The sequence below is a fragment of the Tamandua tetradactyla genome, chromosome 3, assembly GCF_023851605.1.
Source record: "Tamandua tetradactyla isolate mTamTet1 chromosome 3, mTamTet1.pri, whole genome shotgun sequence".
Lineage (NCBI taxonomy): Eukaryota > Metazoa > Chordata > Mammalia > Pilosa > Myrmecophagidae > Tamandua > Tamandua tetradactyla.
The window spans coordinates 128,810,064-128,825,381 of NC_135329.1; the positions used below are offsets into that span (position 1 = coordinate 128,810,064).

General features: G+C 37.1%; 1 protein-coding gene across 9 annotated transcripts in view; it reads right to left on the reverse strand.

Annotated features, from left to right (window-relative positions):
• The window catches only part of CCDC148 (coiled-coil domain containing 148), a 354,676-nt gene that overhangs the window by 284,435 nt on the left and 54,923 nt on the right, over nucleotides 1–15,318 (reverse strand). For 8 of the 9 annotated variants that reach the window (XR_013172775.1, XM_077153903.1, XM_077153900.1 and 5 more), the window contains exon 2: nucleotides 7,403–7,539. The exons of the other annotated variant lie outside the window; for it this stretch is intronic. Coding sequence is in view for 7 of the 8 variants with exons in the window: in XM_077153903.1 (XP_077010018.1) it covers nucleotides 7,403–7,406 (4 nt within the window). In the remaining variant the exon portion in view is untranslated. The remainder of the gene's footprint in view (nucleotides 1–7,402; nucleotides 7,540–15,318) is intronic. 9 annotated transcript variants of the gene reach the window in all.

Sequence of the window (15,318 nt, forward strand, 5' to 3'; positions counted from 1 at the left end):
CAATGAGGACAACCAATTCAATAGACTGAGCCCTTGATCTTTGGGTTCAACCCTGTGAAACTTATTCCTGCAAAGAAGCAGCTAAGCCTACTTATAATTATGTCTAAGTGTCATCCCCAGAGAACCTCTTTTTGTTGCTCAGATGTGGCCTCTCTCTCGCTAAGCCAACTTCGCAGGTGAACTCACTGCCCTCTCCTCTACATAGGACATGATTACTAGAGGTGTAAATTTCCCTAACAATGTGGGACAGAACTCCTGGGATGAGCCAGGGCCCGGCATCATGAGATTGCGAAAGCCTTCTTGACCAAAAGGGGGAAGAGAGAAATGAGACAAAATAAAGTTTCAGTGGCTGAGAGATTTCAAACAGAGTCAAGAGGTCATTCTGGAGGTTATTCTTATGCATTACATAGATGTCCCTTTTTAGTTTATTGTGCATTGGAGTGGCTAAGGGAAGTACCTGAAACTGTTGAACTATATTCCAAGAGCCTTGGTTCTTGAATAAGATTGTATAAAGATACAGCGTTTACAAAGTAATCATGCAATTATAAAAACCTTGCTAATGCTCCTTTTATCCAGAGTAAGGACAGATTAGTAAAAAAAAAATAACAATAATAAGGAAAAATAAATAAATAGTAGGGCAGATAACAGGTAGATTGAAATACTGTGGGTCAATGAGGGGGGTCTAAGAGGTGTGGTATGTATGAGTTTTTTCTTTTCCCTTTTTATTTCTTTTACTGGAGTGATGCAGATGTTCCAAAAATGATCATGGTGACAAATACATAACTATGTGATGATAGTGTGAGTCCTGATTGTATACTTTGTATGTGTGTGAAAATTTCTCAATAAAAATAATTTTTACAAAAGAGAGGGATTCTGCAACTTGCACAGTTAAGTTTGAGTCTGATTTGAACCTACAATAAATAAAAGATGTTTTTTAGAGTCTCAAAAAAATGGCAATATAATCTCATTTGCAGCTTTAACCCAGCCATCACGGGTAAGTGAAGTGGGGATGGGTGTTGTTATGTTCTTCTCTTTTGCTTTTTTATGTAAAAGATTCCAAAACAATAAGCTTTAAAAAGTACAATGATGTGAGCACCTAAAAAAAAAAAAAAATATGTGTAGATGGTTCTGGAAGGGGATGTAGAAATCCATCCACTACCAGAATTAACACAGAAGAATGTATCTCTGTGTTTACAGTACTCCAGAAGAAAGATACTTTTTCCATAAAGGATTGGTTAGACAAGGGCAAATTTTCTTCTGAAATGCTACACAGAGGTTTTAAAAAGTTTTTAATAAAAATACCAATCCATCACTCTAAATTAACAACAAAGAGTATAAAACTCCATTAAATGGCAGTGCCTGGAACATGGTACCCCCTAATACTTTTGAATTAATTAAATAATTGTAGTAGGTAACAAATATTCATTTTTTTTGGTAATGGGTAGTTACAGAGATGATCTGTAGTCTAGGAAGTAAAGAAATGAAGGGGAGATTAAAGGAGTTAGGTGAAATTCTAGAGAGAGGGAGTGAGAAGAGAAAGAAATGAAAGAAAGAAAAGAGAAAACTTTGTTTACTTCCTATTTACACTTTCAAATTCCCTTATTTGGGTTAGCAAAGCATCCGTCCTTCCTATAAAGGCAAATACCAGCATTTAATAATTGCTTGCGTTTAATTGAAATCAAAACAGCACAGTCTCAAAAGTAAGATGTATCTTAATTCTTGACTGGTGATGAGCTTTGGAACCAGGCTGCTAAGGAATGAATTTCAGCTCTACTACTCATAAACTGTATGAACCTCAGCAAATTACTGACGGTAGAAAAGACTCAATATTGTAAAAATTTCAGCTCCTTCAAATTGAGTTCTACAATTCCAATTGAAATTCTGGAAAGCTTTTTGTGTGTGTGTGTGTGTATGAAATTTGGCAGGCTGATTTTAAAATATGTATAGAAACACAAAGGACACAAAATAATTAAGGGAATCTAGAAGAAGAGAACAAAGCTTGAGGATTTACAATACTCTATATCAAGACCTATTATGAAGCTCTAGTAATTAAGACAGTATGTTAGTGCATAAATAGAAAAATAGGTCTATAGAATAGTATAGACAGTCAAGAAACAGACCCATACATATATAGCCACCTGATTTATGACAGAGGTGAGTCACACTGTTGTGCAGTATGGAAAGAACAGTCTTCAATGAATGGTCTTGGGTCAAGTGGACATCCAAATGGAAAAACTGAATCTTGACCCCCTACCTCCCAATAGTCACAGAAATCAATTTCAGGTGTACCGTGCTCTAAATGTGAAAGATAAAAAATGATGCTTTTAGAAGAAAACAGAAGAACATATTCATGACCTTGGAATTGGCAAAGATTTCTTAAACAGTTCACCAAAAAATGCTAACCATAAAGGTAAACTGTAATAAATTGGAAAATATTCAAATTAAGAACCTCTTTTCATCAAAAGACATCATATTATGGAAGTGAAAAAGGGAAACCAAAGAATGGGAAAATATATTTGCAATACACATATTCAACAAAAAACATGTACCCAAATATATATAAACATATATGTATATATACAATTAGTTAATATACACATTAAAAGCTTACAAAATAATAAGAAAAGGAAGGCAATGCAATAGAAAATGGAGCATGTTTTAAGTTTCCTAGGTTGCTTAAAGCAAATACCATGAAATGGTTTGGATTAAACAATGGGAATTTATTCACTCATGGTTTTGAGATCAGGAAAATGTCCAAAATAAGGCAACATCAAAGCAATGCTGTCTTCCTGAAGACAGGCTGGTGGCATGATTGACCCCTCTGTCACACTGCAAGGGACGTAGTGGCATCTGCTGGTCTCCACTTTCTGGATTTTGTTGATTACAGTTTCTTGTTTCTTTGGCTTTCTTTTTTCCCCTCTGTATTCACTCCATTTATAAAGGATCCCAGTAAGAGGATTAACACCCATCTGGAATGAAATGGGTCACACCTTAACTGAAGTAGCCTCATCACAATGTCTTACCTTTCAATTCCTGGTGCCTGCCCATACAAAAAAAAAAAAGTGATCTTACTTACAATGTGTTTACACCCACAGGAGTGGGTTATCTTTAAGAACATGTTTTTTTCTGGGGTACATACAATTTCAAACCACCACACTTCATCCTCTGGCCCCCCAAAAGACATGTTCTTTCTGTATGCAAAATACATGCATTCCATCACAATATCCCAAAAGCCTTAAGTCATTTCAGAAACAATGCTCAGTATAAAGTCTCATCAAAACCAGTTATAGGGTGGGGGGCAGTTAAGGGTGTGGTCTCTCCTAGGACATAATTCCCCCTCTGTCTGTGGACTCTGTGAAACCTAAACAAGTTATCTGCTTCCAATATACAAAGAAGGGACAAGAATAAGATAAACATTTCCATTCTCATAGGGAGAAATTAGAAAGAAAACAGCAGCCAAAGGTTTCAAACAATTCTTAAATCCAGCAGGGCACATTCCATTAGATTTCAAGGTCTGAGAGCCATCAATGGAACTATGTTTTGTCTTCTGGGCCTGATGGAATGGAAGCCCCAACCTTTACAAGTGCTTGTGCAGCAGCCCTGCTCTCCCTGAACACTGGGGTCAAGATTCCACCTTCTTCAAGCATTTGGGTGGTGGTCAGAATTCCTGCAATTCCCAGGGCCCAGGTTCCAACCACTGAGAACACCAAGGTAGTAGCACTCTTCCTGAAAAGCAGGTGGAAGGTTTTCCCTTTCTAAGTTCTGGCACAGACTTATCCTTTTCATACACAAGGATGGGCCCACTGTCTTGGCCAAATAAGATGTCTTTGGTCCATATTTCCGCTTCCATGCTCTGCCTTTGAATGATTTTTCTCTCAGTCTGTCACTTTTCTGTTCTTTTTAGTCCATACTGGCAGTGGTTCCATTAATATAGATCTTGCAAAAAAAAGTGTCAGTTTTGCATGTAGTACACAGGAGTCTAAACCATCAGACATTCAGACTTTCCACAGATCCTTCCTGGATAACTGCGACCCTAATCCCAATTTGCACTGAAATGACTAACTGGATTCAAGTTCAGTTAAACTCTCACACGGAGCACTATTCTCTGGGGGCTCACTTTCCAGATGCTCAGAATTTTCCAAACCATCAGTTTCTGGTTTTCTGTGCTTAGGAGTTCAGTTCTTAGCTTATCCCTACCTCTTGCATTTTACTATAAGCTGCAAGGAGAGAAAGGTGCACTTTCCACACTTGACTTGGAAATCACCTCAGCTAAATATCCAAGCTCATCACTCTCAAATGCTGTCTTCCATCAAACATCAGATTCAATTTTGCCAAGTTCTGTGCCTTTTTAAAACCAGGATTACCCTTCCTTTAACTTTAAGAACATGTTTTTCTGGAGTACAGTTCCAAACTACTAATAGGGCAGAAGAGTTGAGCAGAACTCACTAAAATAATGGCATCCAAATTGCCAATACATTTATTTAAAAGTGCTCAACTTCATTCATCATTAGGAAAATTCAACTTAAAACTGTAATGTAATACCTCTGTATACACACTTGGATAGCTAAAATGAAAAGATAGAAAACACAAATACTGATGAGGAAGTAGAGGAACCAGAATATCCATACACTGGGATTTTAGCTACATTGATTCAGCCATTCTACTCCTAGATACATCCAACAGAAATGGGCATATATGTTCACCAGAGGACATATATAAGAATGTTCATTGTAGTGCTATTCCTAACAGCCACAAACTAGAAATTGCCCAAATGCCCATCAAGGGAAGCATAAATAAATTATTGTATATTCACAAATTCACTCTTTTGCTGACTTTTGTTGGGGGTGTATCTATGGGGTAGAATGAGTAGCAAAACATTCATCAATACTGATGCCTACTTGGGTCAGGAAAACAACACTCCCTGTTCTTTCCAAGGTGATGAGTATGTAAGGGAAGGGTATATAAACACCAAGCATCATTCTGCTTTGAAGTATATACTAATTTAATTGTTCTCATATATCTGTTATAATTGCTAGCTGAGACTATTCTGACATGGTGACAGAATGACAAACTTGATGAGGGTTGCTTGGTTAATTTTAAAACCAAACCTGCTGAATACTTCAAACAATAAAACATATTTCATACACAAAATTTTTCACCCTAAAAATGTTATAGAAGATTGATTTCCCTTACATTATAGCCAATTAACCATATGTAATGAGGTTAGAGTATAGATTGCTTTTTCCTCCTAAATTTTTTTCAGCTTCAGCCTTACACACTGTGCTGGTTTGAAGCTGTTATATACTCTAGAAAAGACCATGTCCTTTTAGTCCATTCCTGTGGGTGTGGACCATTATAGGTAGGACCTTTTGATTAGGTTATTTCAATTGAGCAATCCTTTACTGCTGTCCTTTATGAGAGGATAAAGGACAGAAAGGGCTGAGAGAGCTTGGAGAGAAAAGCCCTGAGAAGCAAGTAAGGACCCACAGAAACTCAGAAAGGAGGCACTGGAACCAGGAGCTGAAAGCAACAAAACATGGGAGCAAAGGACTGGCAGACACAGACCACGGGCCTTGCTATCTGAAAGAGGTGCCCTGGATCTTAGACGCCTGTCTTCAGAGTCTGGGGATCATCCAGTTAGTGCTTTAATTGGGAGATGTTCACAGCCTAAGAACTGTAAATTGCAAATTAATAAATTTCCATTGTAAAAGCCAATCCATATCTGGTATATTACGTTCTGGCAGCTTTAGCAAAACACATGCGTTTACTTTCAAATTAGGAGGTGAACTTTTCATTAGGAAATCCAGATTTCACCACAAATTCAGGTTGAAACAATCTTCCCATTTCCCTCTCAACCCAAAGGGAGCTGCACCAACCTCCATAATATTTGGAACTAGCCCCTCTCCATAAACCCTAAAAACCCAGGCTAGTTTCTTCTACCTCTTGCAATTCTCTGACAACTCTTGATAGAAATCATTGCACCTAAAGTCAACAAACCGACCATTTCGTCTTCAGACTTCCCACCCTCATCCTTCTCAGGTTCTTTCCCCCATGTTCTGTCCACCCACCCCCCATTCCCAAGACTGTTGGATTTTCCCCTTTAATCTGCATCCATCTCTAACTCCAAAAACCTGCCCCATCCTTGTTCTAGATTTGCCAATCAACCTCTGGTGATCATCTTAAACTCATGGTTCTATCCCAGATATAAAAGAAGTTTCCTTACAGAGAAAAAAAAAACTAGATCAAAATACATATATGGTTGTGGAATTCTGTGTCCTTTTGAAATCACTCTTTGAGAACTTTCTTGCTTTCTAGCACAACATAATTTTCCCACCTTATGGGAGAATAATATTTAGAAGCCATGATCTATCTGGGTACTAGACATACTTATGGTTGTTGTGATGTCACTAGTCCTTGGCCCTGCCTATAGGCAAAGCTAGGAAATACACATAAACACACGCACATGGACACACATACACACACATTTGCATCTCTATTTCTCTCTCTAACAACGTATATATTGAGAACTAGGAAAGCATACTTTTATCTCCTATTGCAATCCAACAGTATATAGGGGTCATTACAGTTTTCTCCCTTTCCATATATTTGTAACACTTTTCTCAACAGTGAGAAACCTACCTCCTGCTATCCTTAATCTTCTGTTATTGGATCAATTCCCTGTATGTAACCAACTCTAATGCCACCCCTTCTCTACACAGACACCTTCTTCTCCCTACTTGGATTCCAACAATTCACCCTGGCAGGCTATACTCTTCCAAATAGACTCTTATCTCACCCTGACTTCCCACGCTGCCATTACCCCATTTGTATAGACATACCTCCCACTCCAATTGAATTTCAAAACCCCACATCAACCTGCCCCTCCATGTTGATGCCCTCCACACCCTGCTTGGGCTCTGACATCCTATGCCAGAATCACCCCAATTCTGACATCCCACATTAGACTGTCACTTAAATTCTGACATCTGTCACTTAAATTCTGACATCCCACATTAGACTGCCTTTCCACACAGATGACATGCCTCCCCTTTTTATATTCCAACACCATACTCTGGGCCACTGCAGTTCCCTCCCTCTTGTTCTGTCTCACCCAATGGCTTTAGGACTGATTTTTTATGAAGGGGAGAGAAAGAAGAGGAAATTGACCGGACAGATTATTGCCTTCTTCTTCAACGGAAATTTTCTACTTTGTTGACAACTCTAAAAATGTTTGACATTCAAAATCATTTCTTTTATAAGTAGTTAGACCCTTAATCAGTCAACAATTTTGGAGTCATTTTATTCTTAAAAATTGAAATCTACATTCATTAAGTTAGTGAAAGTGATACTTTTTAAATGACCATAAATACGAGTACTCAATAACAAAGGAAGGGAACGGTACCCATTGTGCCCGCAAGGGAGGAAGAACACCTATAGCACTCAGGAGTGTGAACACTTGGAGCCAGGGTGTTAGGTTTAAAATCCAGCTATGAGATTTCTGGCAAGTTCCTTAACTTCTTTGTGCCTCAGTTTCTGCATCTGTAAAATGAAGATGATAATTTTACTATCTAGAATAGTTGTGAAGATAATGGAAGATAATACAATTTCAAGAAATTGTATTACACTAAAGAGGTAAAAATTATTATTAATGCTATTAAATAGTTTGCACAGATGACTGAAAATATGTCTAGAGATTGTGATTCTTAGAACCTGAGGTTGGAAACAGCATATTAAACTTAGACACTGATACCTAGGTGCTCACTTCACAATAATGTCCTCATAAACCCATAGGCACAAAAATAGGAACAAAAATTGTATGGATATATTTAGAATACAGATTTATATTTTTCCTTTAGGATTGTGTTTGAAATAAAAGCACCAAATATTTAAATTCTTACAGAAAACTTATATTTTCATATAAGTAGCATATATTTGTGGTTCAGAGTGTGAGAAACAACTCCCTATAATATAACAATATATATTTCATTTTCTCTACAACCTAAGGATATGTGAAAAAAGACTAAATAGTCCTGAAATGCATTTTGTTTTAGTTTAACTCAAGGCTTCAAATCACTTTAAATAATAAGAAGCTAAAACAAAAAAGAAAAGCTTACGTACGATAGAGTTCATACTAATCTACTACAGAACATGAAAAGAGTATGATAAAGTTAATTGGGTTGATCCTGGATCAACTCTAATTCTCAATCCACATTCTCAAGATAAGTGCTATGTCACTTATTCATAAAAAGCACTTATGTCTTCATGAACTAATTAAAGTAAAACTTCATTTCCCTTCCCTTTAAAATAATCTCACAATAGTGCTCAGTAAAGAATATTCCATAGGAGTATTACCTTCTCTATTTATTTCTAAAGATGTTTTCTTTAATTAGAATTCACCCTTAATTTTATTTATAATTATTTTCTAAAGATTCAGCATGTTTCCAGGACAAGTTTCTCAAGTTTTCTAAATTCAGAATAAATGTTTAAACAGAATATAGAAGATGAAATGCTCTGATCTAAAAATGGACTTGTACCTCACTGGATCATAGTAAAATATGCACTATTAACACTGGCTCAGGTCAGGCTCTGCTGTGGCTTAGTGGAAGAGTAGGAATCTTAACTGGCTTTCCAGAAACAGAAAGGAGAGGCTGTATTTATTATTCTCATGCTTCAATGCGTGAGTACTTTTTACTGATCAAGGTAATTTCTTAGAGAAAATTCTAGCTGTCTGATGACTGAAGGTGTCTCACTTTACAAAAGAAGTTATTTCATGAACTTCTATCCTATATACATGCTGCTTGGGGCTATATAGAGTAGGTATAATATAAACACATTTATCATTAAGTGAAAACTTTTTAATAGCACCAAGAAGGTTTAATATAACTAAGGTATATAATCTTGAAATATGCACATTATATTGCTCAATTCTTCCAAGACAGAAAGCTGGAAGGGAATTTCCTGGGTAGGGAGTCTCCACCCAAGACAAGGGGATAGAAGGACTAGAGGCACACCCAGCACAAAGAGCAGGAAAGCTGTAGGCCAAAATGTCAAGAGGAGAGTTAAGATAGTAAGACTGGACAGGGAGCTCTGAATTCAGAACAAGGAAAAATGACCCTAGGAACAGATGGGATAAAGCTAAGATGGTAAGAAAAGAGTGATGGAGTTGCAAAGTAGTTGTTCAGAGCAGAAATTTTTCAAATCCTTTTCAACAGTCAAACTCTTTTGAAAGAAAAATTCCTTCTCCAAGATTTTAAACTTGAGGCCAAATAAATCTTAGGCCTGGATAAATCAGTCTTTATCCAGGCAACTGCAGTTCTAAGATATGAAGCTTATCACCCGTCATAAGTCATGTTTCCCAATAAAAGAAAACTTGTCTACAGTGAACACGAATGAAGCCAACATGCTAGGAGAAGGAGGTGGTCAGTCTTTCTTGAGGCCCAGGTTCAATTCTGCCTTTTCCTTGGCTTCACTGTTCTACTTTTGAGGGTATTCATGAGCCAATACATCTTTATTTTGCTTAAGCTAGGTTTCATTGCAATTAAGAATTCTGACAAACACACTCAGGCAATGTAAGTGTTTGGCAGAAAGTAAGTTACTGGTTCTAGAACCCCTTAGCACAACCAAAGAGCACCAAGTTTCCCCAGATCAGAAATGGAAAACTACTGCCCTAAGTAGAAGCCATTATTTGAGACTTGTCTTTATGGGCAGGCATAGGTACAATGTGTAAATGGCATTAGGGATGAACATATATTTACTTCATTCATCTATTCAACAAATATTTACTAGCTTCTTTTTAATGTGCTAGGCACTGTACTAGGCATTGGGGTTTTAATAGTAGACCAAAGATACATGTTCCCTGCCTTCATGGTGCTTACAGTCTAGTGAGCTCATGTGCTTGTAGACAACGAATTGCAGAAAGGTAAACTCCACTTGTTATTGATGGTTGCCACCCTCTCCCAAAAACATAATGAAAAATATTAGTACAGAAAATGGACATTCTATAGTTTCATGAATGTTTAATTAAAATATCAGTATTATTTGCAAAATGCTTAATTCTAAGACATATTAGGTCAACTCATAACAACCACAAAATCTTAAAGAACATTAAAGCATGACCACATAGATGAATTAAACATTTACTAGTAGTGAGTCAGCATATTCATTTTTATACCACTTACTACTGAAATTGTTCTGCTCTTTAAAACCATTAGATAAATAATATCTATCTTTACTTCTAAAAATACATGTTAATTTCTAGCAGGTATTGCTTTCCTTAGCACTTACTATTATTATTTATGAATAGAAATGATGATATAGGATCCCTCTATTATGAATCCAGAACTTTTAAGGTACTAATGTTTAAGTAGTAAAACAATTAAGTCCTAAGGTAAGATTTTTGGTGCAGTATATGACATGAATTGAAAGATTCTCTGTCACCTACATTGAAGGAAGAGCCTTGGGCTCACAGGATTATGTAAATAAGATTGTAATTACTTATGAGAAAATACTTTAGGGATTACGACCACAGTAGAGATAAGTAAACCATGTAGTAATTCAGCTGAGCATTTCAGGCAGAAAAACTTCCATGGTAGCAGTGACAAAAGCAAAGGTATGAGGGGACAAGACCAAAACAAGTATCTGAGAAATGGGGATACAGTTTTGGGGTACAAGCACAAGGAGAATGACTGCAGATTTCTCCATTTAACTGGCAGTCTCTCTCTTTCCCCATGAGATAGAAAATGATGACATCACCTAACCAATTCACTTGGTGGGGTCATAATTCCACCACACATACTCACATACAAATCTACTTCCTGCATCTGAGTCATTAGATTCTTTCATCTTTGTTCTTTGCCTCTAATTTGAGGTTGTACTGGTTATCAGCTTAAAATATAAAAAATGACTTGGGTTTCTTTGCAGAGCAATCACGCCCTGTGTTTGCTCACTCATTAATGCATTCACTCTTCAATATTTACTGAACACATACCATGTTCCAGTCACTGGGCTAGGTACTGGAGGTACAAAGATGTGGAAGACAGTCTTTATCTTTCAAGAGCTCTTGATATATGGTCTTCAAACTCATAATAGGGGTCTCTAAACTGAAGTTTTTAAATTAACACTTCTACTAATAAATTTTGTGCATGTTCTTTCAATAATGGACATTTACCATTTGTAAATTATTACTATTATAAATTATTACTATTCCTATATTACTATCATACAATATCTTAGGGCAAAATAAACCCTTAGGATAACGTTCACACAGAGCAATAGATGATATACATCTATATTTTAAATGATCTTAACCATTTTAAATCCTCTGTCAAGTTTACAGACGGGTCCTGCATATCAATAGGTACAGCCACAGGCTATATGGCTCCTGGCAAGAGTCCTCATAGAGGTAGAAAAGAATCAGCTGTGGCTTTTCCTTGACATTTGATGTGCTTACATTACAAGTATTATCTAAAATCTGGGGATTCTTTGTACAGTCCATTTAAGGCAGTTGCCCATTTTGTGAAAGTTAGTTTCTGTTAAAAATAAAAGAAAGATTAACATAATCTGTAAACCTCTTAAAACAAGATGAGAGACAGGGCAAGATGGTAGCAAAGGGAGGTGTGGAATTTAGTTAGTCCTCTGGAGAAGCTGGTAAATAGCCAGGAACTGTCTGGAACAACTGTTTGGGGGACATCTACCACCAGACACACATTGTACACCAGTCTGGAACAGGTGGAAGGGTCCAGATCACAGCAGGGAATTGTAAGTAAACCCTCCAAGCTGCAGAGGCTGGTGTCCCTCCCCCACTGGCATCTAAGGCTGCATAGGAAAACTCCCCTGAGGGAAAAAGAAGCACTATTTCCTAGGAATAAGGGAAGGTAGCTCAACCAAGCTCCAATTGTGGTTTTAATTAACAAATTTGGATTGCTGAATACAAGCTAGGAGCACAGATAAACCCAAAGAAAGCAAGAAAGTAGCCCTGAGGTTTCTCATGGCAAAGAAGAGATAAGGCTGATGAAGAAAGAAAAAAAAAAGGAGTTTTTAAATCAACCAAGCTCAGAATACTGGAAAGGACTGTGCCCCAAGAAAAGAGGCACACAGAAGAACCAAGTACCAACTCGAGCTCTAAACTGGCAAAACTTGGGGGTGAGGACTGACTCAAAAAATATTTTCTCTTTTTATTTTTTTAAAGTATTCTCAGCGGCTTATTAAGGAAAGCCTCAGGTATTTTCAACTGCCAGTCCTGACCCAGGCAAGGGCAGAGTTAAAATAGGTCTGAAAGACAAAGTAGCAAGTTAAGTAAAGGAGATAATCCCCTGAAGCTTGAAATCTTCCCTAAGAGAAGGGGGACAGGACCAGCTCAAGGGTCAGCCCTTTTTCAGAAAATTCAAACCCCAGGGGCTGGGAATCAAAACAGTTTAATTGTCTCCCACCTCAACCTCTGTCACAACCACACCCCTGAAGGCTTAGAATTAAAGGTACCACACTACTTAATGCTGCCAGGGAGCTGTGGGCTGACCAGCACACACTACTTAATGCTGCTGGGCAGGAGAGGAAAATCACAGCATCTACAGACTCCACAGAAAACTCAGACAACTTGCTGGGTCTCATCTTCAGGGAAACTTGATACTGAATACCCTCCCCCTGAGACCTGAGCCTGCCTTGTCTGGAAAAATCTGATGGAGGTCAACTATATGTGGGGAGACCCTCCTGAAAAAAAGATTCCATATAGGCAGAGCAAGAACCAGAAAAAGAAGATGTGAAAAATTCTGATCAGTTAAACAGAAGTCATGCAAGAGGTCTAGAGTAAGTTGAACCGGATGCCAAAGAACAGATAGAGAACAAAGCCAATCAACAAGAAAACCCTAGGTAAAAGAGTGAAAATGACCTTCTCAATAAACTAATCAAGGAAGTCAGATGCCTAGGCACCAGCAAAAAAATTACAATTCATACTAGGAAAAATGAAGATATGACCAAGTCAAAGGAACAAACTAGCACCGTAAATGAGTTAAAACAATTAAAGATTAAATATGTTCAAACAAACAGGTTAAATCAATTCAAAAATCAAATCAATGGGTTGAGGGAAGATATGGCAAAAGAGATAAAGATATAAAGAAGACATTGGGAAACCATAAAGAAGAATGTGAAAGTTTGAAAAAACAAGTGCCAGAACTTATGGGAATGAAAGGCACAATAGATGAGATGAAAAATACAATGGAAACTTACAACAGCATATTTGAAGAGGTAGAAAAAAAAGATTAGTGGACATTTGAAATCTTACACACAAAAGAACAGATAGGGAGAGAAATATGAACAGGGTCTCAGGGAATTGAATGACAACATGAAGTGCACAAATACATGTGTTATGGGTGTCCCAGAAGAAGAAGAAAAGGGAAAAGAAGCAGAAAGTATAATAGAGGAAATAATCCATGGAAATTTCCCATTTTTATGAAATACATAAAACTGCAGATCCACGAAATGCAGTTACCCCAAACGGAACAGATATACATAGGCCTACTCCAAAATACTTATTAATCAGAGATTGTCAAGTGTCAATGACAAAGAGAAAATTCTGAAAGCAAGAGAAAAGCAATCACATACAAGGGAAGCTTGATAAGACTATGTGTGGATTTCTCAGCAGAAACCATGGTGGTGAGAAGGCAGTGGTATGGTATATTTAAGATACTGAAAGAGATAAACTGCCAACCAAGAATTCTATATCCAGAAAAACTGTCCATCAAAAATGAGGGGGAGTTTAAAATATTTTCAGACAAACAGACACTGATTTTTGAAGAAGAGACCTGTTCTACAAGTAAAGGGAATACTACAGAAAGATAGGCAGAGACAGGAGAGGTTTAGAGAAGAGTGTAGGAATCCGTAGGATAAAAAGAGAGAGAGAAAAAAGATATATCAGAATAAAGTCATGAGGCATGCAACAACGTGAATGAAACTTGAGGATATTATGTTAAGTGAAATTAGCCAGAAACAAAGGAAGAAATACTGTATGGTCACACTAATATGAACTAATATTAATAGATAAACTTTGAGAGTTAAAGTTGAGAACACAGGTTATCAGGAGATAGAAAGAGGGTAGAGGTTGCACATTTGATGCTGAAGAAATACAGAATGTTCAACATGGATTGATTGTAGAGATCCAGAAATGGATAGCACAATTCTGTCTGATGGTAGCACAATATTGTAAGTACATCTGAACAAAACTGAATGTGAGTATGCTTGAAAGAGGAAGGCTAGGGGCATGTATGAGGCCAGAAAGAAAGAGAAAATAAGGACTGGGACTGTAAAACTTAGCAAAACCTAGAGTGAACAATGATGGTGATTGAATGTACAAATATATGAATGTTTTTTTTTACATAAGGGAGAATAAATGAATGTCAACAGTGCAATGTGTTGAAAATAAGATGGTACGCAGAAAAAATATAATCAGTGCAAACTAGGGCTTATAATTAACAGTAACACTATAATATGCTTCCATTAAATGTAAAAAAGGAAATAAACCAACACTAAATGTCAATAAGAGGTGGTAGAGGGAGGGAGGGGTATGGGATTCTTGATGGTGGTGGTGTTTCTCCTTTTTATTTTTTTCTTATTCTTCATTTTTTCCCCTCTTTTTCTTTCTACAATATAGATTGTAGTGGTGAATGCATAATTATGTGATTATACCAGGAACCATTGACTATTTACTTAGGATGGTGTGGTATATGAATAAAACTGTTTAAAAATAAACAGAAAGATAGAAGTGCTGGAGAAAATGTGGTGAGAGAATGTACCTATTCAGTGCTGGCAGGGAAGTAGAATAGTGCAGCCCTCTGGAGGGTAGTGTGGTGGTTCCACAGGAGGCTAAATATAGGTTTGCCATATGATCCTGCAACCCAGATATTAGGTACAAACTTGAAAGAACTGAAAGCAGGGACATGAACTGACATTTGCACAGGTGTATATGGTGGTAGTATTCATGATTTGCAATGGATGGAGATGGCCTAAGGGTACAGCGACTGATGAACAGAAGGGTAAACTGCAGTATATATAAATATATACTGGAATATTGAGGGGCTGCAAGAAGGAATGGAGTTGTGAGGTATGCTACTAGGTGAGTGAACCTTGAACGCAAGTCTGTTGAGTGAAAAAGACATATAATGCTTCACTAATATGGACTTATTTATTTATTTATTTTAAAGTATGGACTAATTTTAATGTGTAAACTCTGAGAATTGAATTTAAGAACATAGGTTATCACTGGAAGCCTTCTTGTAAAGGTTTCCAAATTGTAAGCTCTTATAGCAGTCACATCTATTCCTGAGTTGT